Source organism: Thermobia domestica, chromosome 8 (assembly GCF_964235325.1).
Source record: "Thermobia domestica chromosome 8, izTheDome1.hap1.1, whole genome shotgun sequence".
In the NCBI taxonomy this organism is placed as follows: Eukaryota; Metazoa; Arthropoda; class Insecta; order Zygentoma; family Lepismatidae; genus Thermobia; species Thermobia domestica.
The window spans coordinates 952,030-977,163 of NC_137461.1; the positions used below are offsets into that span (position 1 = coordinate 952,030).

Here is a 25,134-nt window from a genome sequence, read left to right on the forward strand (position 1 = left end):
AATGTTTTACAGTTTATGATTTGCTGCTAATTTCTATTTAACTCCACTTCATCTAGATAAAAGTAGACCTAGGTAAAATACGATTACGCGTTACTCATGTTGCATAAAATAATATAAACTAAAAATATTCATCAATCAACGTCTTTGATATCTGCATTTTGAATTGATTGACTGAACTTCAACAATTTTCAGCTCTGAGGCTATATGAGGTGGAACACGTGTTACAGTGGAATACGAACCACTACCCGGATTTGTACTGATGTAAAGAACTCCACTATGGATCAAAGTTGTAAACAAACTCAGCGCTCTCTGGTGCCTACACAATAAGCATATGTATCTTTGGCTGTTAGACCCGGGTTTGATTTCTGGTAAGAGCTCATGTTGTTAGGATTTCACGTTAAGTTCTAGGCCCACGTTTAATATAGCCTTACTTCTGACACGGACACTAAACTCAAAATTCATCGTAACAAAATGCCTTAGTCAGATAACCAAAAAGTTGAATATATCCAATTGCCATGAGTGCATTAATACAACGTTAATGTTGTATCTTATCAAACGTTTTCAATGTATTAATTCTTTATTTTATTAAAGTAACCTGTTACTGGAGTCAAAATTTTATTTATAGATTTGTTTCATGTCTGTTATCAATAATGATTTTCTTTGAAGAGCAAATGTAACCTTAGAAGTGTACAGTTAAGACTCACTCATTGATTTGAGCTATATCGTGCAAAGAAAGAATCCGAAACTGTGATGATGATTTCAGGGGGTGGCCCTGAGAAGAAATTTGCTCCCCGGAGCAAACAAATTCCTCGGATACTTCTCTATTCGGACTCAACCAGGATCACCAGTATATTTACATTAGTGCTAGTTTTATTCACTGTTTATTTCGAGTTCACCTTCGGTTGAAATCTTTTGAAATAATCATTGTGCAAAAGGAAGAAATAAAAATCAACTAATTTATTTCATAATTCTCCTCCGATCAAGAATTTGACTAAAAAAATCTAATTAACGTTTTATGAAACATCAGAAGTCGCACTTTTGTGCTCTAAATGATCATGCACTTGATAGTTTCTTCAAAACCATATACCTTCATTAATCAAACTTTTAACTAATGATCATCCACGTTTCCTAATTAAACTTGTCATTTATCTCTGCAATTAATCACATTAGCAGAGTCCTTTGTTCACGAACTCCCGTTCCTACTTTATTTTCTGACGACATCCTGTATGCTAAAATACGTATTTGGTTTGGTTAACATGCATTAAGATATTTTTCTCGGTGTTTGTAATAATTCGGTTACGAATAAGTGCATTACATTTTAAATGTATTTCTTGCTCTCATTTTAACGACGTAATTCATTTTCTAAACAAAATATAATTTCTGTTTTGAGAGCAAAGATTGTTAGTTTGTAGAACTTTTTACGAAATTATACTGAATAATAGAAATCATTATTATTTATTATAAAGAGAAATTACTCCTCATCCTTCAGATAATTTGCACATTAAGATTAAAATATTAGTGACAGATGAACCATACGTACGTTAAATGATAGACTTTCAATGGATATTTCTTTAATTAGTAGAAGTACGTCTTTTATTTAATTAATTTGTAGATTAATATATTCCATGTAGATGCTACATATTTCGCTCAGGCACAATTAAATATTACTCATTATTTCTTCGTTTTATCAACATTAACCGCGCAACTCAAATCAAATCGAAATAGCTTCTTTTAATATGCAGGTAGCAACGTGTATCGTATGAGGTGTACAGAAGCATGAAATATTTACATTATTATGGTTTTATATCATTTGTACACTGTGTTTATGTGCACAGGCTTTCTTACTTCACTTTTAGATATGTAGCCGAATGAATTTATAAAAACATTTCATTATTTCACGCTTCGGAAACATGATTCTCTTTTTAATCCACAGTAATATTGTATGTTTTTTAAATAATTGAAATGTTTTAACGGAGTTCTAGTCAGAAACTTTGGATCTTCATTTGAAAACATCGCTTACACATTGAAACAAGTAACAGGTGACTGCTCTTTGACATACAAATGGAAAGCAAATGACTGTTTAATTGAAAACGCACTTGCACCGGGAATCACACAGATACTGGTGCCAATTGTGTCTCTAGTGGCACTTTATAACTATGCTTACAGTAGATAGATTCAGCAAGATTTTCATCCTGCAATGACATATAATTCACCTTCTAAAATCGTATTGATACGACCTTACAAATGCAGTATTTTCTTTAAGGTTCCTAAGTACGAGGGTAATTTCACAGATAATACACACTATGCGAATACTGCGGAGGTCTTGAGGTAACAAGACGTGTGTTTGTACGCTTTCTAATGAACACAGTGTGGCTGTGACCAGTGTTGGAAATAGAGGCGGTATCTGTCTCGGGTAACGTGCCTATTGAAGATCAGAGGTCTTACATAAAGATTGAAATTTTACGTTGTAATAACCTCACAGAAATCCACAGTGCCTTACTTGAAGTTTGTGGTGAGACAACACTGGACCTAATAGTTTCTCGTTGGGCTACTCTTTTCTGTAGTGGTTGTGTGAGCACAAAGGATGATGCAAGACAGAAAGGCGAAATCCTGAGCCAATGAAAAAAGCACTTGTTGCAGATGCACTTGAACAAGATCGCCGTGTGACAAGTGGGAAACTTTCTGATATCACAGGGATTCCATCTGCGTCAGTATATCGAATTCTGATAAATGATTTGCAGAAAAGTTCTGCTGGATGATTCCCCCCCTTGTTGACTACTGAACACAAACAGGCGCGTCTGTACAATGCAACGGTGCTTAAACAAAGATTCAACATTGAAGGTGACGACTTTCTGAGTCGCATTAGTGCTATTGATGAAACGTGGATTACTAACTTTGAAGCGTAGAATTAAAATAACAATTCAACGAGTGGAGAAGTCCATCTTGTCCAAGACCAAAAATCTCTCCGATCTCAATCAAAGGTTAAGCAAATGATTTTCTTTTACGGTCACAAGGCATTACCATAAAGGACAGAGTTATATGTGAAAAAAAATGTCAGCAGCATGTTATTGTGAATACCTGCTGAAGCTGCGCAGAAAAAGCTTCTATGTGTTCTATGCTAATCCGTGTATCATAGGTTCCTGTCAGCACGCGCGTCCTCAGCAGATGGAGGCGAAAGTACTAAGATATAGAGGTTAGCTGTGAATATGCTCAATAAGCAGTCGCGAATAGACGACAAGGAGTGGTTCTCCAGCTTGGAGGTTTCGGTAAAGCTAACAGCCTCATCCTGTAAAAAAAAAAAAAAAAAAAAAAAAAAAAAAGCACTCGTTCAGAAACATTCACAGAAGCCTCGGGCAAGGACTCCTAAATTGGCACGATCTCAGCAGAAGGAAATGGACATGAGATTTGGAACATGGAATATTATATACATCTTTATAGGGCAGACGCGTTAAATTCCGTAACGAGTGAGTTAGAGAAATACAGGACGGACGTATTAGGAGTTCAGGAAGTTAGGTGGAAACGTTCTTTTACGGAGAAGGAAATAAAAATCACCAATTAGGAACAGGGCTTTTCGTTCACAAACGAATATTACCAGCAATTAAGCAGGTTGAATTTGTTCCTGACAGACTTTCTTTTATTACTCTCAAGGGTCAGTGGTGTGATATTATTGTTTTAAATGTGCATGTCCCACCTGAAGATAAGAATGACGATATAAAAGACACACAATTGTGCCTCATTCATTTAACATTATTTTTTATTTAAAGCATGAATATTGCAATAAATCAACCTTCTTGTCTCAGTAGCTACTGTGATACCAATTTTTCCTAACTTGCCTAAGTAAAGAGAAAGTACCCGTAATGTGAGAAGGAATAATTACAATATTTGCATGTGTGTTTGAGTATTACCCATATACCCCATATAGCTTCATTGTATGTATTACCTACATAAATCGTATTTTATAACACTTGTGTATGCGCTATATATATACTGTTCCTCATGTTAAGTTAATTATTTATATGTTTATTTGTATTCCTCTACAACACACTCCCATAGCCGAGTCGTTTTTCTAGTAGTAAAATAAAAATAAATTTAACTGTTTTTATTATAATAAAAACAATACTATTGTTTTATTATAGGAAATAAAAATAAAATAAATAAGTATTTAACAGTTTTAATATAAAATTTATTCTTTAATCATAAAAGAAATCAGAAATTATAAAATCAATATAAAGTTACAACAGACATACGGAAAATAAATATATATACTAAATTATAATTTTTTTGTAATATTAAGGAACTTTTACACATTTTAAACTTTATTTATGTTCATTGATAATAAACAATGTAAGTGTCTATAATCTAATTGTACTAAGTGGTAAATATTTAGCACTAGTTGGCTGATAAACTCTTTAGTCCATTGTGTCTCTGTTATCGAAACATACCACAATTTAAACGACATACAACATATACATTGCACCTCTTATTGCACTTTCAGGAATGAAGCTTGTATTGTTCAATTAAATACTATTGAAAATGTTACACATATATTTATGTCTAATAACAGCTTCTTAACCTAACACGCAACACCTATTTATATACAAAATATTAGATTGATGATTTTGCTATCTTCCAACATAAAGCTATTGAGAAGCATGTGACTATATTTTATTGTTTGTTAAAACAAGAGAAGCTGTTTAATTCTGATTTCTGGTTTTAGAAATGAAGTTGTTTTTCTATAAAATTTCATTATTCAGAAATATGGGATGTATCAAAACAAGATAAAAGTTTCGGCGTCAAGATTCAGCTAAAAACCTTGTAAAAAAAATCCAGTACTCAGGAAAAAACTCAATAACAAAACATAAAATCACATCTAATAAAAAGTAACAAAGAAAAAATTACTTTCTGTAAGAGCTTCAGAGTGAAAGAATATTATAGTATTTACTGTACAAAGATTATGTGGAGATGGTGTAAGTGGTTAATTTCAAAACGAATACAAACAAACAAACGAAATGAATTGAATCAACTCTTTTGTACATGTTCCATGATATTTGGATCAATACATGCTAATGTTGAATTCTCTAACAAATCACGTGAATTGTTAAAATTAACTATCTCTTTAAGAAAAAATAGATGAAATATTTGTGAAAGTTTTGGTCCCGCTTACTTAAATGTTTTTAACCTACTTCAAAAATAGGGAAATGTTCTTAATTTAGCCGGTTTATGACTATGTTGTGTATGTCTTCACGCACAACTTGATCATTATTTAATGTTTGAATGAATATATTTCCCTGATGGTCTCTTATAAATTGTATCTGGATATGATTATCGTCTAGACCATAAAACACATCAAACATTGCAGTGAACTCAATATTTAAAAAAATGTTCTTATAATTATGTTAATGAAAAAATAGGTTTTTGGTTTGCATGTTTGATATCTCTTAAATGTTCCTCTATGGTTAAATTATAATCACATTTAATTTGTCAGATACATTTCATATATAGCATTGTATTTAAATTAAAAGTTTTTTATTCATGTAATTAGATATTTCTTTTATCTAGAAATTACGTCTGTCTTGTAAGATAGTAGTGTTAGTTCAAGCTACCCACAACTATGAAAACAGTATCCAACTCGAAGTTATGATAGTTTTACGACACTGTTTTAGTTCCTGATTTAACTTCAAATAACGACCATATTGCAGATAACAAATAATACTGGGATAAACTCATAAGCGAAGCAATCAACCTTTAGACATTGTTGCAATTCGATGTATTTGTAGAGTATTCTTTACTTTCTTTATTGCACAGCCGCAAAACATCGAGAAAGGTCGACAATGACATACCACAACTGCAACCTTTAACCTTAAGTTTCTAATAACTGGCAGACTTTAGGCATTTTACATTCGATGTTATTAATCTGTCATTCAGTTCTGTTTATTTTATAAGTATTTATCAATCTAGCTGAATATTGCTGCCAAGAAGGTGCATACTTACTTCTTAGTAAGACTAAGTGAAAAGTAAACTGAATACAGCAACTGAGTTTCTAACGAACCAAGAAATGCATGACTATATTCGGATTCTCAAGGATCAGAGATAGTAAAACAATAAACAACTACCCTGATTATACCTTTTAAGGGGAAAATCACAATAACGATATTACTTGATAAGTTAATTGTTCTCTGTATCACTTCATTTTATCTACTTTATAAGCAGACCAAGTACTTAACTCTTTGCGGCATAGTGATGCATTTTTTGCATCACCGATTTATTAAACGATGTCGCATATTGATGCAGTTATTGCTTCACTTTAGTCAACGCTCAGCTGATACTTGCACAGTGCTGCAGATTTTGATTCACTTATTCGATGTAGTTACGATGTTTGTTACTAGGTGGCTCGTCATGTCATTTTCAGTCAATTGTCATATTCTCGCGTTTTGTGGTTCTGTTATGGTTCTGTTTGCACGCAGTGAATGCGGTGATAATTAATTTGGTAACGTTATTGGTAATCATGCTAATTTATGTATTTTGTCTATGAGTTCTTGTATTTTAGATTCTTGGGATGTAGTGCAGATGATACAGATGTCATCCGAGTTAAACTCGTTATTTTTTATGTTATTTGTTGTGATACAAAAGTTGCATCACTGTGCAACAAGCCGATAAAAACGATCTTGTTTATTTGAACGTGTGTTTCTCATACGTCGCAAGTTACGTGTAATATATTCATTGATGGTATTAAGAAAATGATACAATACAATAACACCAATAACGGAATCCTGGAGGAGCTCCGAGGGCGCAATCCTACCTTAGAAAATTTCGTTTCTAACAAAAGTCTTAAGTTTTCAGAGAAAATATTTTTACATGTATTTCATACATTGGTACAGCGGTAAAATGAGGGTAATCGCGGAGAAATGGCGTCCTCCCACTTCATAAAATTAACTTTGGCGTCCTTCCACTGCCAAAAAGAAATTATAATGAACAAAGATAACCCAGGGGAACGGTGTGACTCATATGCGTTCTATTTATTTCATAATACATAATATTACATAATAGATAATTTCATAATACATAATAGATAATTTAGTTTTAGATAAAGTGCATCATATTTATGGAAAGGCATTAGTGTTGTTGCACAGTGATGCAATAAATGCATCACCCCAGTTTGGCGCCAATAATTATAAACTATGATAAAATATATTATCGCTGTAATTTATAGGGTCTAATATATTCAAAAATATATGTGGTTTATATTTACTAAAGAATTATTTTTCGCGTGCAACATGGGAGCATGAAGAAAATATTTATCCGTGCAGCAAAGAGTTAAGCCAGGAAAAACCTTTGGACTTATCATTTTGATTATAAAGTTTTAACAAAAAATACATTAAAAAACGACTAGAAAGAGGATGATGCTACATTCATCTCCTAATCGTCGTGTCTGGTGTTTAGTATTCTCCTCTGCCCATTTTGATCGTTGTTTAAGCAAATGTTCTTAACTAAACCTATCAAATGTAATACGGAATATGGACATTCTCTTCTATCTGTTCTAGGAAACCGGTGCCACAAAAACAATTTAAGAGTTAATCAAAGAAATCAGCTCTTTCGGTGAAATTGTGTAGCTAATTTAAATAATTTGGATTGCTCGGTGGTAATTTGTACTTTCCTGTTGTTAACCATGCGAGTGGTGGCTACCTCCTAATCAGACCTGACAGCAATGTATTGAGCACTTGGCTTTTGATGGAAGAAAATGAGTTCCTCGCCCTATAGCTCCTTCCTGCGGACGCTGGGCTCTGTCGGTTGTACTGGGAATTGAAATAACGTAAAGATCTTCCTCGATGGCAGCCAAATTTCCTTGAATGATTGTTGCTGAAACATACACAAGCCAATCATAACGATTTGAGAAACAAATGTAATTAACTCCTTGCAAGAAAATGGGTGAAGAAAAAGTGAATTATCCAAGACAAGCTCCGACGCATATACATTCATTAAAAGCTTGTTTCTTGCTGAAGACAGGAAAAGAGAAACAAACCACCAAGAATAATTTAATGAAGAGCTTCTTAAAGACAAGGATGTTAGATGGAAATTAAATTAATTGGACCGTAGCAGGAAGATCTAAGTATGTCTTTATTACTTCTGACACTATATTTTCTCCTAAACCATTTTCAGATTCAATTTAAAAAGAAAATTCATTAATGCGCAACATATAAGAATATACAGATGTAAATTGAGAGAAACTTCATATTTTAAGAAGGAATAAATCAGAGACAATATTTTCATCTTCTTCAAGCTTGATCGATGTTACTCACATATTGCTGGATAAGATTGACAGAAACTGTAAGGAAGTTTATTCACTTGTATTAGTGTTACATATGGTATCCTGTTTAATTATGATCATTGTTCATGCTTAATAAAGAATATCATGGAAGAAACTAGTTAATCAGGTACAGCTAACATGCTGAGAGGGACCTGTCTAATATTGACAATGCCACGAGATTCCTAATGTGAGACAGAATCGATAGAAGAATTTAATATTAATGAAAAAGGTATATTCAATTAGTAATTGAGCATATACAACTCGATTGCATTGCATATGGATTTTGGTCTCTTGTGTATAAGTGTATTTTGTAATTCGAATGTACTCAGGAGAAAAAATGCAAACACGTTTCGATAATTATCGTCCCCCAAGCCACGAAAATACCATTATAAATATTTATCATATAACAGAACTGAACGAAAACATACAGGTTTCTAGAAGACTGAAGCGAAGATCGTTTCTCATTCTATCTAAAACAACTTATTTCTAAATCTGCTAAATTATGTCCAACATACCTTACTTGTAAGACATATTTGGAAGAGAAACACAATTATTGAACGGATATATTGCTTCATGACTACATGAGAAAATCATTGATGGTTCATAGATACAATTGATTGGTTCTCGAATTCCGGAATGTACGGTCATATTTTAGTGGTTATGGTCCTATGTCCAGATTTTTCACGCAGCTACCTCTTCGTTCCCTGCTCTTTAAAGCATCTAGGACAAATATCAATATACATTTATGTTGATTGGTCTGATAAACAAGGTAACTCATGATCTTGGTTGGGAAATATATAAGCATTATGTGAAAAATTCCTCTGTAATATGTTAATTCAGAGCACATCCATCTTGACATGGAAACTTAAGCCAGGCCTTTCCTTAGACCTGGTTTGAAGCCACGCCAAAAGCTATTTTCCTTATCAGCCCGCTCGTCCACAAGGACCGACAACAACTGGCGTTTGATTTGTGCTACGTGGCTAGAAACGGATAACTCCAACCAATCACAAGCATGTGTTTAGCTAGTGTGACTAGGGTTGAGCGTGTCTAAAATATTTGCGATGAGGTCATTCCATCTACTCTGTTTTTTCTTCTTTTATTTTTTTAGAAAACATTTATTAGAGCAATTATACTATATGGTATACTCTCTTCTTTGAAATTCAAAACATTTTAAAGACAATGATTAAATGTTATATACTTATGGCTTCTTCATTAAAAATCATATTCCTTGCAAATTTCTATATATAAGATATTATATTGTATATGTCAAAGTCGAATTAAGTATGACACTCCACGTGCAGTGCAACTAACTCTAGTCTGAGTTATAATGGATGAACTATTATGATTCTCTAATTAACTTATTGATGAATAGCCGTAAGGTTAAGCGCAATTGCTTCACTCTCTCAAAACAAAGATTAAGTAAATAATGAGGTTATTAAAGTAACCTTGCATTGCCTAACCTAATCTAAGTATAAGATAGTATCGAATAGTTTTATAAACCACGGAATCAGGAACAAATGATACTAGAAATAAATCAATTGTTGATAGAACGTAGGAAATACATGCATTTACAAAGGAGAAAGAGATCCATGGACGATGTCTTTGGACCATCTAACTAAATCTATGGTTTGTGGAACCCGGATGTGCAATGCCACATTTACAAAAGCCCTCCATTGACTTCTATGCTTAGCCAACTGGATCCTGTTTCTATTGCTGCGAGATCCATCTTAATTGTCCTCCTATCTCCACCTATGTCTTCCTAACGGTCTTTTTCGATTGAAATTCCACTTAGAACTTTGAAAGCGTTCCTATTTTCTTCCATTCTGGCTACATGACCTGCCCACCTAAGCCTCCTAGAATTGATGACTCTACCAATGTTTGGTAAACACTGTAAATTATTCAGTTTCTTGTTATGAAATTTCCGCCATTCCTCATTCCCGTTGCTATTGGGTCCGAATATTCGTCTTAGGATCTAGTTCTCAAATGCTTTCAGTCTACGTTCCTTAGAGTAAGTGACCATGTTTCGCAACCATATAGAACAACAGACATGATTATCATTTTATATATTTTAAGCTCGAAATTCGTCGACAGAACTCGCGACGACAAAAGAGTTTGAACTGAATAATAACACGAATTCCTTGCTTTCAGTAGATATTGAATTACTTTGTGAATATGGTTTAGTTCTATTAATATTGATCCTAGATATTTGAAAGAATCCAGTTTATCGAAAGTTTTGATATTTTAAGGCACCCATAATATGTGGTAATGCAGTGTTATTTGCCCATCAGATGATGAAACCATGGTTCAAGACCTACATAATAGTTCATCGTTTTATTTAGAAGAGAGTCATTTGACCGAAGTTTCTCTGTGAAATGTTGAATACATTGTTAAATATTTCTTCAACCAGAACCTCGAGTTTAGAATGTAGGAAATCTGTGTAATTTTTGTTTCTTTAAGTCATTAATTGTATAGAAAATTATTTTCTGATTTATTTTTCATAACTACAAGTGTCTTTTAGCTCTTGAAAATTAAATGTTATTCTACGTTGTTTTATATTTATTTTAGGAATATTAAATGTATATGTAGGAGTGTATTGCAAATGTATATTCACAAAGCAAGGACTATTTAACTTGAGTTAAGGAAGAAAAAAAGGCACTCACCACCATTTTTGTCCGAATACCCTAAACGACAGACGATGAACACAATAATTATACAATGCAACAATGGTAGATTCAGAAACAATGGGTTAGTATTTCATTTTTACAAAAAGCATTTTAACATGCTAGCGTAGAAAGTATTTTCGATTAGTCCTTTTAAGAAGTGATTTTAAAATCCTTAAGCTTTAAGTAGAAGTAATTAATTTAAAAATATAAGTACATTATTAGATATTATTTTATTGCCTTCCTTTGCTATTATCTTAAGTATTATTTTCAAGCATTAAAGAGGATTGAATAATTATTACATATAGTTTTAATTTAATGCTCATGAAACGAATAAAGAAAACACTGTTCAACAAATTTTGATCCAAAGTATGTAAATTGTTACAATTTATGATTTTTGCATTCATTTAACCATAATATGAGAAAATATAATAGTGCACTATTCTTAGCTCTGGTCATGAAAAAAATACCCTTGTACAACAGTATCTATATATCTGAAATTGGTTAAAATTTATGATAACAGTTAACCAAAGTAGTTGTAAATACCGAGGTTAAGTTATTTGTACATTCATTTAACCATAATGTGATAGGTTAGGACATAATTAAGACATACACTGGCACATAAATTTTATAGCCTTCTACATCCATACTTTAAAATGCGCAAATCAATGTTATATAAAGAGCTTCAAATTGTGGTAGAAGAAATTTGTACAAATAAGTTTTTGCTACATCAAGTAAAATCAGCACGAAGTAGTCCTAACTTCTTTATAGCTGAATGAGAATTCACAATTAGTATAGACAAAATCCAACACTTTCAAAAGAAGCAAAGTAAAATACAAAATAAATTTTCAAACCAATAACTACGCTACAATCTAGGCAAAATTTCGTCAGATCCTTTGTACAAAATAGATTTCTGTTCAATTCATTTTGAGCGTCTTCGCTTGGCCTGTCTTTTATACAGTACATCTGGAGCGTCCCTTGCAATAGTCCAACAGTAGTCTGCTAACATGTTAGAACGCTACTTGCCCTCATATCTATTCTTTATGGCTACAATATATTGATGGAAACGCTCACCATGTTCGGCACTTACTGTTCCACAATCCTCAGGAAAAAAGTCGAGATAGGAATGAAAAAAGTGGAATTTCAGAGATATATTGGAACCAAGTTTCTCGTAGCATAACAACAACTCAGCCACTATTTCTCTGTAATTTGTTGCTCGGTGTCCTCCCAAGAACTGTGAACAAACACTTTTCAAGGTTTCCCATGCAGCTTTTTCCTCACCTTGTAGAATTCCATCAAATTGATGATCTCTGGATAGCTGTCGAATCTGAGGTCCTATAAAGACGCCTTCTTTAACTTTAGTGTCACTTAAGCAAGGGAATTTTCCAGTTAAATACTTATAGGCCTCACTTTTTGATTCATGGTCTTAACAAAACTTTTCATGAGACCTAATTTAATATGAAGCATGGGATACAAAATTCACTTACGATCTACAAGTGGTTCATGTTGCTCATTTTTTACCCCTGGCTGAAGAGTTTCTCTTGTACTCCAGTCACTTTTGCTGTAGTGAGATGCACGATCTCTACAGTCACACTCACAAATAAAAATGAAATGAAATCTTTAAGTTTTACGTCCCACAATTATGCCGGTTAGGCTAAAGGAGACGGTGATGATGAGAGATGAGTGAAATGGTGGAATGAAGAAAGTGGGAGGAAACGGGAGAAGCCCGAGAAAACCCACGAGCAAGGTGTTTATCCACCACAAAGTACACATGGCGCGAGCTGGGATCGAACCAGGGACCCCAAGCACCGGAGGTGAACGCTCTACCACTGAGCCACCGCCCCCCCAGTCGCAAATAAATCAACAATATTTTGCATATCCTAACTGCATAACTAACAGCACTGGTATCACTTTGAGGTCACCACAAACGAGCCACTGAAAATCATAATATTTAATGGCTTGAAGTAAACGTTTCAAATTTTCATAATATTCTTTCAAATGAAGTGCATAGCCTACACTCTGTAGGATCGTAATTAATTTTGAGAGCCTTGATGAGACCACTTATACGTATACATGCCACAAGTGTGTCTTGCATAGTAAAAAATGAGCTGAACTCCTTTCCCCTATTCCTATTTACTTCTTCCTGCAATACATTCCATTGTTGCAACCGTGATGCTAAATTTTCTGCTTTGGTTTTTGGTAGGTCTAAATCCCTGATTACTTAGCTCTTCTTGAGTGAGTCTTGGTGGTTCACTTGGGGGTCGTTTACCACAAAATCATGGTCATTCAAAGTACTTGGTTCACGAACTACAACTTCTTGATCATCGGAAGATAGGTCGTATTCTTTGAGTGGGTCAGGAACAGGTAGTCCTTTTCCATGTGGAACTGGGCGCATTGCAGAAGGAATATTAATATATACCAAGGTGTGCTTCTTCTTCCTGGAAATTCCCTTCTGGACAGAAAGAAAGATACAAAAGTAACAATTTTTGATGTGGTCGCTTGGCTCCCTGCAAGTCATACTCACTGCAAAAGGTATTGAAAGTCTCTTTCCATTAATCCAGTTTCTCCGATTGCTTACACAAATGTTGCAAATAATGTTGTGTGCCCAAGTCTCCTGGTCTCCAATTTCCTGGTCTCCTGGTGGTGTAATCCTGGTCTCCAATTTTACAACCATAACAAAGTTCATAACCTTTTCTTATTAATGGTGTTATATGCTGCTTTTGTGAAGAAAATGTTACTTCTCTACACATGTAACAGAAATTGTCCGCTGTATTCACACAGTGTCGCGGAATTTTCGTCTATTCAAACATGTAATTTCAAGCAACTCAAAGAAACTGTTCAAAAAATGCCTGTAAAACTGTCTTTGTATATGCAACACTACAAGAAAATCACAACAACTCTTGATTAATCGCAAATGCGTTGTTGTTTCGAACAATAGCAGAACACAACTGTGACAAGGAATAGAAAGAAACAAAGCGTTTGTATGGTTCCTCCAGTGTTGTCATATCAGGGACATTTTCACCCCAAATAAAGCGCATGCATTCACTATTACGTTACTTTTAGATATGAGAGTAAAACAAAACCAGAGCTAATATTCGACTTCCGCTTTCACATTCGTAATCAGCACCACAGAATCAACAAGAATTAGGTGGTATTGTTTAATTTACATTTTCTTTGTTGAACAGTGTAATAATTAAAAATATCTATTTGTACAAATAGGAAACCTAAATAATAAAAGATAATAAAATATTATTACATTTCTAATTTACGATAAAAATTTGCATCATTTTAAGATTTCCGAAAATTTTATATTTAAAATGTATATTTTTAAAAATTATACAAGAACACTGAAATTAATTGAAATAATATTAGGAACACGTAATCAAAGTATTTTGAAATATTATATCCAAATTTTAAAACAATATTATAATCAGATTCACTTTCTCTTTCTCTAAATAGGAGAGAACCTGACTAATGACTCAATATTCATGTCTAAACTTCAAAAAATTGGAGAAGTGAAGTTTTATGATTAAGATAAATTTAAAAGGTTAAGTTGCACTCAAATGACTCCAAAAAAGTAGAAATATTAATTTTGAATAAGCACAAAAGCGCCATTCCTTGATCTTGACTGAGTGGAACAGGTTGATCCTTAACCTAATCACATTCATGAAAATGACTAAAAATTAGAGCAAATTAATTACGTAAGATTATTCTTGAGGAACTATGCATTTTGAGACTCCAAAGAATTTAGTTTTCAACAAAGAGGAAATTTATTAATTTATTATAATCTGAATTACTCATGTGTATGTTTTGATTATGATGGTACTTCGTTGTCCAGATATTCCATGGAGAATTGCACATACTCACAGTTTGATGTTAAGCGAAGCTCACTCAATAACCATTATAACACATACATTCCGGTGGTTAAGAGCCAAATTTTTAGTGAACTCTGCATTTTCTGACTGAAAGGTTACACTTCGCCCAAATGTACTTCAGACTATACCGAACCATTTGCGAAGAGAAGCCAAGCTGAAATTATTGGTGGGTGGCATGGTTGCATACCTATAGGTGTAGATTACTATTTGCTGCATTTGATTCGGTATTTGACATTCCCACGTATCCGCTAGGATAAAGTGTGTAAAAATCGTACAAGTTAGTCATTAACTGGATGTACAAACAATATCGGAATTGTTCGGTTTAAAGATCACAATCTATATGGCGGATTGCCTACATTGGAGGATGGCTCTTCAAATTTGTCCTAAAAGTGTTTGATCCATCACATGTTTTGTCGAATTATAAGTAGGTAATCAGAAATCAATTAAACTAAAATAATGTTATTATTGTTACATTTCTAGTGTTGTTTAATTGTAGCAAAAGAATGTGTTTAAAAATAGCACAAGGATAAGGAAAATGAAAATTTTGATGAATTCTCATTTTGTTGGTAAAATGTTATACTTCTCACATTTCTCTCCATATTACACCCTCTCATTTGTGAAAGACGCAAAGCTGAAATTCTTGTTTGGTGTTTCTCAAATGCGTGGTTCAGGGTCGTCATTATTTCAAATTTCGTTGTGGTGAAAACCCCTACCGACATAAGTTTCATGTTTTTAATAGTATATCAGTACACAAGCGATGAAAGAAGATGTGTTTCTCAAAATCAGGAGGCAAGTACCCCTAAACCTTCTATATTATGCCCCTGCCATGGTTACCTATTTGTGACCTGCTCTCACTTGTTACCTTGGATCCCGAAATAACGGCAACTTTCAAACAAGGTGTCTCTGTGGCACGAAAAAGGCGAAGAACTTTTTCAGCGATGACTCTCGACCAAGTGCACGAGCAACTTAATGACACGCTCAAAGGTGATGGGCGAATTATTGGACTGACGAAAAGTCCGGAAACATTACAGAGATTTCTTTTAGCATTCCCAGATATATATCAATATATTGAACACATGGAATTCACTTTTAAATGCGAAGGTGATGATACTACACATCATGAAACATTTACTGAAAAATTTCAGAAACGTGTTCATTCGTTAATAATGACTTTCGAGTATGCTGATAATCCTTTTCTGGAAACAAGAGGAGAGCATTACCGGATCGACAACAAAATAATAGCACAATCTGAAGCAGCTTACAACCTCGAAATGATGGAAAAAGAAGGACAATCGCAATTCACAAGATTTGTTGTAGAGAGGCTGAAGAACAAAATTAAGAAGGTTACTGATCCGTTGAAATGCGAGAGGTTTTCCATATTCAAGAACCACCAGAAGAGACGAACACGTCTTGCTGAAAAGTGCACCAGCCTTACAAATAACTGTGTGTTGTTTAATCGTCTCTACATTGCATGCCAATATAGATCAGGCGATTTGGACGAATTCTTTAAGCATGAAAATGTGTTACACTCTCCATCACTGACAGTAGGCGACTATACAGCTGAGCCACAAATCTAATTTGCTCATATGCCATGAACCTCTCCAAAATGAAGAAATTTTTAAAGAACCTGAAGTAGACGTGAAGATTGTTGATGGAGCAGCTATTTTTATATGATTCCTCGAACTAGTTGGAAATTTCGCGATTCGCCTACGGCTCCAATTCTTCAGTTGCTGCAATCAAATGACAATAAGCGACAACTTTTAATCATCCCAAAGTTGATGGAGACCGGATAAATGAACAAAGAAGTTTATAAAACTATAAAGGAGTTTGCACTGACTACGACTACCAGATCGAACACTAATTCTTTAAACCCCTACAACCACAAGGAAGCGGACACATGAATGATGCTTCATCTTACAGACGCTGTCCCTTGTTGATATGGAAAGTTGCTCCTTCGAACTGTGGACATAGATGTTGTGGTTTTGGCTATCAGCGTTTTCGAAAAACTGGCAATGGAGGACATTTTCCTTGCCTTTGGACTTGGACAAAGCTTTCGGTAAGTACTCAATGTCATTTAAAAGGATATTGATGTTATAAAGATTGTTTCGAGAATGGTGGAATAGGTGAAACCCTATTCAGTTAGTATTAAACTCGGTATTAGCTGTTGGGATACACATTTCACAATATCCATGGGGATAATTTGTTATTTACCGTATAATTAAGATTAGGTATTGAGTACCATAACTGCTACAAATATAGACTATCCATGAATAATCGCTTGGCCTTCCAAGCAAATATGCATAATATTTATAAATGGGACCACTCATGCTGTTGTTCCCGGCGAGCCAGCATTTCCCTCAGCGAAAGAAAGTGTTTCCTTAAATGCACTCACATACACCTTCGTAAAATATCTTTTTATTTACTGCTAATCGAGTGACACTGTACGTTGTGCTTACTTAACCATTGCAAACGCCTAAGGTATGTGCTATTTCTGTATTGTAGACACTTAAACCTGTGAGAAATGTCACAGTCATTGGGACCATCAAAGACGGAAACACTTGCGATGTTCCATGCATTTACGGGATGTGATATCACATCATTTTACGCGGGAGGCAAGGAAACGCAGTACCAGAAGTGACGATACCTGATGGCGATTCCATCGTTAGAAAACTATGTTGTACTACTATATGATAAGTCATGGATTATAGATTCTGTAAATGAAGTAAGGAAGCGTTTATTTACAAAAAAAAAGAAAGATTGAATCAATCCCACCTACACAAGACGCGCTGATTCAAAATGTTCACAGAGCATCTTATCAAAATATGATTTGGGCTTACTGTGACCAGACGCCCTATTTTACTCGGACATGTCCTCTTTGTCAGACTCTAAGAAGGCGTCCGGGAGTATTTTGTAGAAAATAATCAAATGTCCTCTTTTTTCGGGTTCCTTTATGAACCATAGGGGCTAATATTCATACAAATTAGCATGTTAAAGAAATGTATTTTTCCTGATTTTTGACAATAATAACAAAATTCCAATCTTTTTAAATGCCGGTAATTTAGCAGATGGTGAACAGGTATCTAGCAATATTTGGGTTAAATACTTTTCTGAATTAAGAAATGAAGAATATATCTCAGAGTTGCTGAAAATTGATATTTTTTCTCATTGGTTAGTCATAAATAGTTGAAATAATTTTTTACTTTATTAATAATCAGTGGACAAAGGAAAGGAATAGATTATCCAGAGAAATAATTTAAAATATTGCATGTGTGCAGTATAATTTTAAAGATTATTCATGTTGTTAATTCTATGATTTTCTTTTGAAAAATAAAAAATATGTTAATAGAAATAGAAGCATCAAAGAAATATGATACAACTGATGATACCTTCAGTTTGGCTCCCCTTCTTAAATTGTTGACTAGAGCCCAAAGAATGTCCGTGTGAAGTGTGACCTTTTAGTCATAAAACGCAGAGGTGAACCCCTTAACCGCTGGACTAATACTGGAAAGAGTTTGAGAGTTGCTTGGCGATGGTGATTGTCTGCAGTGGTCAATGGCGCAAAGACAGAAATAATAGTCTCTAGTCATATGTAGGTATGGTCTTCCAATCCAAATAGTTACTTTTTTCTTTCTCTATCACTGCCATGTTTTCTTAGCAAGATATCCTCCAGTTATAGAGTGGATCAACATACAATTATCTTTGCTTGGATTGGGGGCTTTCCGTTCTGTTCAATTGCTTTCAGGTATTTGAAGTACACTAAAGTTTACATCTTAGCTCAGTGTTTCTTTATTAGAAGAGAGTATTGACTTTGAGAAAAGAGTGTGTATTGACTTCTGATCCGTTCCTTCGCTCACTCTACCATCTTTTTCCATAGTACCGGCAGAAGACCGAAGGCTCAGAGGGAAGATCTGGTCATTTCCAATAGCTCCAGAAAAAGAAATTTTAAAAGAAACACGAATTTTTTGTCGAGGATTCAATTTTGTTTCGCCACGACCTTCATTGTGATGCTTTTGTTAGCTCGAAGTCCAAAATATATGGAAGGAGTTTGTGACACAATGAGACTCCACTATATGCAAAGCCATTAGCTTGTTTAATAGTTGCAAGAGTGTTTAATATCTTCGCTGCTTCAAATTGTGGGATGGAAGAGGAATGACTCGTCTTAAGTTTAACAAAACAAAACTAAATGAAATACATTATAAGCAATGGAAACTAATTGAGTCAACACAACGTTTACCAGGCGGGGACAACAACATGGTCAGTGTTCAACTTTCACAAATAGCAAGCTTTGGATTCAAATTGGATGGCTGCCTATTCTGATATTTTCCCCATAGTATTTCATCTGGCGAATGCCGGGATGGTACCTTTCTTATTATGCCCTGGCCATATTCCATCCAGTCTCTTCTTCATTGTCGTTTTTATTACTATTCAATGTTACTTATTACAATGTATTTCAAGGGTGTATGTAAAAGTTGGTTCAAGCAGAATACAGTATATGTATACTCACCCTCCCCATCGGAGGCATCCAACGATTGGATATTCCTCTCGGAAGCACTCGACTCGTGCCAGGTTGAAGTACAAGGACCCAATTGTGTTGGCGACATCAGAATTCAAGTGCTGCAGGCAGGACTTAAACCTTTCGTCGCAGTCACAATGAGATCTGTAAGAAGATAATAAACAGATATGTAAAGTACGTCAATATAAACTTATACTGTTATAAACAATATTCAAGTCTGTTATTTTGTAATAGATAAAATTAGAGTGTTGGTACATAATGCATAGGGAATTATGTTATTGGGATCCCGCAAGTGCGACTTAAGATCAATGTTAGGAGGTCTATAAGTCAGTTATTCCACACGATAACCCTTGAATGGAACCGAATTCTTAAGTTCTGTTTCTCGCAATTGAGAGATACAACTATTTTTTCGGCCGAGTTCTCAATGGTGGCATTCCCTTTACATGATAACTTTATAACGGTAGCTGTTTATTTATGCATCGTAACATAACTAAAATACACTTATCGAAACAAACTGAGCTTATGTTTGTGAATCTAACTGAAGCAGAGTAAGCCAAAGGTTATTTACCAAAGGGCAGTTAACATAATCAAAATTTAACTAACGTAAACTTAATTTGCATAATTTAAGGCAAAGAGGACTTTGAATCAAAGGTGGAATATATTTATACCAGAGTATTTCCAAAATTTTGAGCCTAATACTGAAATGTCGCGCCACTGATTATAAGCTATTTGATGGCATAGAGTGCCGTCTATCGATCAAATAATTTATCAGTTTGAACTGTTAAGTCGTGTTAGTTTGTTGGAAACAGTCATTGGAATCAGTCGCTGTGGTTTCAGCTCGCATACTGCATGACATTGCTCCAGTTCACGCGGTTGCTTTTGTCAAGGTTGCAGTGCTAAATGTAGGTTTTAGTGTGGGTACTGAATCTCTTCGATGCCACGATAATGCACTGCAGTCATACCAGTAAAGGCGCGTGAACTGGAGCATTGCCATACAGTATGCGAGCTCAAATCACAGCGACTGATTTCAATGACTGCCTCCAACAAACTGATGGAGTTTCAGAGTAGATGTTATAACTGACATGTTATTTCTTCCATAGATGGCACTATATACCAAGAACAGATTATTATCAATGACTTTGCAACAGTGAAGTTTTTTTTTACAGAATTGTAAATGGTCATCCTTTATTGATTTTTGGGCACTGAACACGAAACTGACAATAAAAATGTGCTCCTGACTAAGATTTACTTGTAATTACACAATTTACATGTTACATATAACACTATAATAATGAAATTGTAAAGGTAAAAGTCACAAAACTTTGAAATGATTACGTAAATAGAAATACCTGTCCCTTATATATATATATTTTTTGGGGGGGCGCTGAACACGAAAAACACAATAAATACGTGTTCTGAATTCAGATTTAGAACTAATTACACAATTTACATTTTGCATATAACGCTATGATAATGAAACTGACAAGGTAAAAGTAACAAACATTAACATAATTATGGAAATAAAGATAGCAGTCTCTTATAAATATTTGGACACTGAATATGAAGATAAAAAATATAACGTCCTCCTGGTACACTATCGGTGTAATAGCACTCTTAGCATTTTGCAAATAGCGCTACAGGACAAGGACTGTATTGGTAAAAGTTACCCAAAGTATCTGTTTTAAACACGCCGTCTCTTTGTTTCTTGTGGTGAACATCTGGAGCATCCCTTGGAATGATAAAGCAAAAATCCGCTTACATTGAAACTGACCACTTTTCTTTCTGTTGTTCCATCTCAGAAATGTCTTAGTGAAATCGCTCTCCTTGCACGTCACTCAAAGATCCACAATCCACTGAAAAGACATCAAGGTGGGAATGTCGGAAGTGCATTTTCAGTGACATATTGAACCCAAGTTTCTCGTAGGCATATATCAATTCTTGTACTAATTCTTTGTAATTTTCGTCTCGATGGTTGCCCAAGAATCTGGTACAATCATTGCGGAAACAATGCCACGCATGGAGCTCATCAGCACTGAGAATAGATTCAAAAACCTCGTCTTGCAATAGCTTGCGTATTTGCGAACCAATAAAGACTCCCTGCTTAATCTTTACTGTACTTAGACGCGGAAACTTTTGGCACAAGTATGCCAATGCACGTTCATTCCTGTCCACGGTCATGAATGAGTCCAAGTTTGTTGTGCAACGGTGTGCAATGCTTTGTGTCTTCACGAAAGGTACATTTGAAAATTTTTTTCGCCTCACAACAAAGCTGTTCGTCGTTGCCATTCCTTTTAAGTGTAATGGACATTCTTTACACGGCTATCCCACTTACATATGTAACAACTGTACTTTGTATAGCCACCCTGTAGACCAAGAAAATTGCGATCACCTTAAAATCACCACTTTAGTCTCCTTGCTGTTGTACAGGAGCACAGCCTTAAGGTTTGTTTTAGAGGCGTCTATAAACAGTCTCCAATCTTCTATTTGGTACGAAATCTTCAGTTTCTGCATCAAACGTGGAGCTCATCGGTGCAGCAGAAATATTTTGCAATATCTTTTTGACGATCGCGTAGAGGTGATACCGTAACTTTATCCACTAGAAGGTTCCACTACTGTAACCTAGATACTAAGAGCTCAGCTTTATTCTTTGGCAGTTCCAAATCGCTAATCAGGTCATGAAGCTCCGCTTGTGAGAGTCGGTATGGTTCAGGATAGTTGGTTTTCGGCTCAAATGAAGGATCAGTGTCACTGGTATGTTGAAGGTTCACCTTCACTTTCAATCTCTGTATCACTTTGCGTCGGAATGCTAGCCGGGGTATCGGGAAGAGGCAATCCTTCTCCATGGACCACTGGACGAATGACAGATGGTATCACTGGGTATTCGATCTTCCTCTTCTTCTTCGTATTTATACTTTTCTTCAAGCAGGGTAGCATGCAAAAGCAGCAGTCAGTACTATGGTTTGTTGGTTCACGCCAAATGGCGGGCACAGCAAAGCGCATGGAAACGTTCTTCCCATGCATCCAGGCATTTAGAGTAGATGAACAACTCGTACAACAAATGTGGGAAGCCCATGATTTATCCTGGTCTTCAACACGGCGCCCAAAGTATAGTAAATATGCTCTTTGCACTGCAGCAGTCAATGGTCGCTTCCTGGAACCACAAATCACGTCCGCACATATTTAGCACACACTGTCCACCGAACTCTAGGCATTGCTACATTTTTCTTGAATCACTGACACTTCGCAATAAAAACAATATGTACAACAGCGATAATAACCTCACTCACTTATTTCAAACTGCTGGTTCACCAGTAACACAAACAGTCTGCCAAACTACTGCTTGAAGCACGCCACGAATACGATTAGAGACGTTAACTGGAGTTACTTGCAACTTGCAATAATTGCCTCACGTGACTCATGAGACATGCTCGCACTAGCTGTTGATAACGTACAACGTTGCCAAGTCGAATATGCAACAAATACTTGTCAAGAACGACACTTTGTACCATGTAAAACAAAAATTTCAAATCCTGTACTTATAATGTCCCATAGCGTTATATCCAAAATATAAAACACTAAATTACTCAGAATCCTGTGCCAGAAAATTTTAAGTACGATTTTCGCGTTCTGTAGCCAAAAATCAATAAAGAACGGCTACTTTCGTCTGTTAAAAAAAGCGAAAAAATGTTGAACAGCTGATGTGATATTTCAGCGACAGGCTGGAATACCCTTTGTAGTTATTTTCTTGTATGAATGTGTACAGTGAATCTAAACTACATGTACAGTCTATAGCTACCTACTTCCTTCGTAAGGTCCTGAATTCTTATTCACATTTGGAAATTAAATGTAACAAATATAGGTTTTCTTTGGCTGATTGAGATCGTTAAAGCCAAAGTGTTAGAATTTCTTACGAATTGTTGCTAGAAAATCGAGTTATCAAGGAAGGTGGGCGTTCAAGACTTTTTGAACAAGACATTACGTTTTACTAATCAAACATATCTCCTTAATGTAGTCATTTCAAACTAGACGAAGCATGGCATGAAACAGAAAAAAATCAGAGATAAACCCAATGTGGAAAAAAGGAGAGGGAGTGATGTAGGAGAGCAGACGTTGGCAATGTACCGACGAGTAATATGCATCTAAACCCATCGACTACGCTATACTTTAGCGTTGAACCCTAACCACTGTGTTTTATCAACGTTAGGCTACTTGCCGGCCTCTTCTCCTCTCCATGTGTGGCGTGGAAGACTCGGGTTCGATTCCCAGCAGGAGTCCGTGTGCTTCGAATCTAACGTTAAACTGTAGCTTCACGCCTCATCTCCACTGCTGAAAGGAACAATAAACTCAAATCAAATAAAAAATCAAATCTCTCCATATAGTTTAATGAGAAGGGGAGCAACAATGATGTTACAGAACATTGAGTTGGAAATGATTCCCCTGAGGCATAAAAGAGTATATTTCTTAGAAGAGATTGGACAGTCCCAAGTTTCAGTGCCTTTCGGCACTTCCAAAGTAAATCTCAATGGCAATATTACACCATATCTTATAGTAAGAAACGCATTCTTACCTTGTGTATGGAGAATTGTTGCAGAGGCCTAGTCTGCATTCTCCAGGACGAAGTGTTTGTTGGCAATGATCGTGCTCTCGACAGCAGAGGTCTTCGCTCTTAAACACTCCGAGGTCGTTGTAGCCAGCGGCTATGTTCCCTGGCCCACACCATTTAGTTCCTGCAACAAACAACTCCCGTTCACATATTCAGTTAGATACTTGCACCGTCAGCAGATACTGTATTCCTTTTGACAGCAGTGATACGTTCCTGCTTAAATTTTATCCTTTACCACCAACAAAAATAAATATACAGTTTTAAATTTATTTCGTGCTTCTTGATCTAAAATACTCCCCTTTCTACACCTTATATCTTGACTTAAGCGGGTTGTCTTACCTAAATTGCCAATTTATTGTGTTATAAGCTTGTATAACATTTGGTACTTATCCAACAAGAACAAAATTATGATGTGGGACTGAAAAAACTATAAGAACACGTAGCAGTGTCAACATATATAGGACTTTGTTTTGGTTTCTGATAAACTAAAATTCTTAAGAAACTAAATTTCACAAAGACTGCTTAAATATAGCATTTTACCTATAGTCATGAATACTTTAAATATAGTTATGAATACTCTAAGACAAATGAACATTGGAAAATAGAAAATATTCCAGTCTTTAGATTCGTGAAGTAGAAAGCCATTTAGTTGTATTGCATGCACGGATTAGTATTTTACCATCTGAGCATTATACTAACCTGCTAATCTCAACGGTACTGCGGGTAGCCTATCAAGTAAGGATGATGCCCATAATTACTCCCATATCATTGCATGCGGAGCTAACTTTTGATTGTCCATATCTCGGGAGTAGCTGGATGGATACATGGACAGACATAGTGAATATTTACAGGAGTTTTTGGTAAACCCATTTCTTAATTATAAGATGCACAGCAAAAGAAAATATGAGGAGAATAGAAATCTAAAGAGATCGTCGCCTAAGAGATGGTGGAATTCTGTTACATAAGGAGTAACATAAGAAACGAAAATAGTTGAAAACAAGATGTAAAAACCAAGAAGTACAGTCGAAGAAAGCTTCTGAAAACAAAAAAATCTTCTGTACGGAAACATCAACAAAGAACACAAGAAAAGGCTGAGGGAAGAATGCATATGGAGGAGGGCACTCTATGGATCTTCTTACTTTAAAAATGGTGTTAGGTTTCTAGGAACGGAGTACTCC

General features: G+C 35.2%; 1 protein-coding gene across 5 annotated transcripts in view; it reads right to left on the reverse strand.

Moving 5' to 3' along the window:
- LOC145692623 (phospholipase A2-like) overlaps positions 1–25,134 on the reverse strand; it is a 63,610-nt gene that overhangs the window by 14,700 nt on the left and 23,776 nt on the right. For 4 of the 5 annotated variants that reach the window (XM_081767954.1, XM_081767955.1, XM_081767951.1 and 1 more), the window contains exons 4-6: positions 23,921–24,080; positions 19,345–19,497; positions 10,966–10,986 (exon numbers count right to left, since the gene is read on the reverse strand). In XM_081767954.1, coding sequence (XP_081624080.1) covers positions 10,966–10,986; positions 19,345–19,497; positions 23,921–24,080 — 334 coding nt within the window. The remainder of the gene's footprint in view (positions 1–10,965; positions 10,987–19,344; positions 19,498–23,920; positions 24,081–25,134) is intronic. The other variant, XM_081767952.1, reaches the window with a different exon arrangement.